The sequence below is a fragment of the Antrostomus carolinensis genome, unplaced genomic scaffold, assembly GCF_000700745.2.
Source record: "Antrostomus carolinensis isolate BGI_N321 unplaced genomic scaffold, ASM70074v2 scaffold3787, whole genome shotgun sequence".
NCBI lineage: Eukaryota > Metazoa > Chordata > Aves > Caprimulgiformes > Caprimulgidae > Antrostomus > Antrostomus carolinensis.
In genome coordinates, this window is record NW_010327898.1 from 1,006 (window position 1) to 3,333 (window position 2,328).

The following is a 2,328-nucleotide window of genomic DNA, read 5'->3' on the forward strand; positions in this document are numbered from 1 at the left end:
TGCCCGCGCATCATCTCCCTGCCTCTCCTCTGGACCCGCTCCAACAGCTCCACATCTTTTTTGCGTAGGGGGCTCCAGGCCTGGACGCAATCCTTCAGCTGGGGCCTCATAAAGGCAGAGCAGAGGGGGACAATCCCCTCCCTGGCCCTGCTGCCCACCCCTCTTTTGATGCAGCCCAGGACACAGTTGGCCTTGGGGCTGCAATCGCACAATGCTGGCTCATGTTGAGCTTCTTGTCCACCAGGACCCCCAAGTCCTCCTCAGCAGGGCTGCTCTCCATGAGTTCTTCTCCCAGTCTGTGGACAGACCTGGGATTGCCCCGACCCAAATGCACAACCCTGCACTTGGCCTTGTTGAACCTCATGAGGTGGGCCCACTTCTCAAGCCTGTCCAGGTCCATCTGGATGGCATTCCTTCCATCTGTTGTATCAACTGCACCACTCAGCTTGGTGTCATCAAGCAAACTTGCTGGGGGTGCACTCAGTCCCACTATCCAGGTCTTTGATAAAGATGTTGAAGAGAGCTGGGGGGAGCTGCTCTGTGCTGGGGCTGGGGAAGGTCTTGGTTGGTGCTGATACCCATGACCACCCTCGCACAGGGTGGAAGACACCCAAGACGGCTCTTGTCGAAGCCCAGAAGCTTTTCCGCAGCATCATCCTCCTGCTGATGGGCAGTGATGTGCTGGGCTGTCAGAAATCAGCGCCCGACGTCCAGTTTGTGGATTATGGTGAGCTGGTGGCTCGTGTGGACCAAACCCCAACCAGTCCTCTGGAAAGAGTTGGGCTCTTTGCCTGCCTCTCTAGGAGGAGCATCTCCAGTCACCTTCCTGTCCTCCCTCCCAGGGGACAACCTGCTGCTGAAGTGGCAAGTGCTGGCTGACATGCTGTCCTGCTCGGAGCATCTCGTGGTCCTTCTCAGCAGGTTGGAGGTGGTATGTAGAGCCAAAGCCTTCTGCTTGGAGGCCGTCAAGGTGGCCATGAAACTGCAAGCCATTCGGTGGTGAGTTGACCATGGAGGGGTGGACAACCTGGCCCTGAGCTTGGGGGATGTTTGGTTAGGGATGAGTTGCCATGGGGGACATTGGTGTCTGTCCTTCAGTGGGTACCTGTGTCCCTTGGTGGATCCCCCCATCGGTGTCGTGCGTCCCCCGTCAGTGAGACATTGCAACGAGAATGAATGTTCCTCAGAATTAAAACTTCTCATTCTGTGAATATTCCTAAAATTTGGCTTTTTATGCACTGGGCTGTTCCAGTCAAGTTTGATTACTTAATTAACAATGGAAAATTAATAAATCCAAAAGGTCTGGGAATGGTGCCAAATTAATTCAGTAGAAAATACGATACGTGGGAATTATCTGCTCTGCTCATGTCCAACATTCACCACTGCTGCCGTTGACATTGGGTCACAATTCTTATGTTTGGTGCTTTTTGGGTGGTCCCAGCTCCTCAACACTTGCCAATAATTCCTGTTTCCATTAAAGGGAGGAAATCCTCTCACGTCACTGTTCCATCTGAGCAGATAGCTGGACTCCTCACATATTAAAGCTAAAAATAAAACAAACAAGCAAAGTTTCTCTTCACCTGGAGCAAATGTTTGCCCCTAGAAAATTGTGGTCCCCATCAGTGTCTTGCATGACCCAGTCGGTGTGGGACTGGCCCTGGTAGGAGGGTTTGGTGCCTTCTCAGCTTGGTCTGGAGCACGCGGCTGCTCTGGGCTGTGTTATCTCATGAATTCAGCTTGAGCTTGTTCCTCACTGTCTCCCTCCCGCCTGGCCCTGGGGATGGGGTGATGGTTGTTGTGGGGGGCTCTGAGGGCTGATTTTCCCCCCTCCCCCCCCAGGTGTGCTTCCTTCCTGGTGCTGAAAGCCCAGCTGGAGCTGCAGCAGAGTGAGCTGGAGCTGAGCCACTTTGATCTCCAGCAGGCTCTGTTCCTCCTGGAGTCCGACACCGGTGAGTCCCTGCTCCACACTCGGAGGGGACTGGTGGGGCTGAAGTGAGCCCCAAGCCTGGGCAGTGCCAGGGGTGACTCCTCTTGCCCCCACTTTTGGGCTGGGGTGAAAAATCTGCCTTGTTTGGACGCTGCTGGAGCAGCTGATCCCCGTCACCCAGGAGGGTGCAGAGGTGGGGGGTGACTCTGAGCCAGTTCTTTGGCTCATCGACCCACTCCTCCAGCTGATAAAGGTGTAAAGGGGAAAGCAGAAGTCTTGGGTCCAGTTTCCTGCATCCCTCCTCGGGCTGGCTGCAGCGGGAGCTGGGCAGGGTGTACAGGGAAGACATCAAAATAACCCTCCCCTCCAACTGCAGAATTTAAAACCAGCAAGAAGCAGGA

The 2,328-nt window shown here is 54.7% G+C and overlaps 1 protein-coding gene across 1 annotated transcript in view; it reads left to right on the forward strand.

Moving 5' to 3' along the window:
* Positions 1-2,328, forward strand: part of ESPL1 (extra spindle pole bodies like 1, separase) — a gene marked incomplete at both ends in the record, with an annotated part of 8,149 nt that overhangs the window by 997 nt on the left and 4,824 nt on the right. Inside the window, 4 exons of the mRNA XM_029085966.1 lie at positions 599-727; positions 843-999; positions 1,840-1,949; positions 2,304-2,326. Of these exons, the coding sequence (XP_028941799.1) occupies positions 599-727; positions 843-999; positions 1,840-1,949; positions 2,304-2,326 (419 nt within the window). The remainder of the gene's footprint in view (positions 1-598; positions 728-842; positions 1,000-1,839; positions 1,950-2,303; positions 2,327-2,328) is intronic.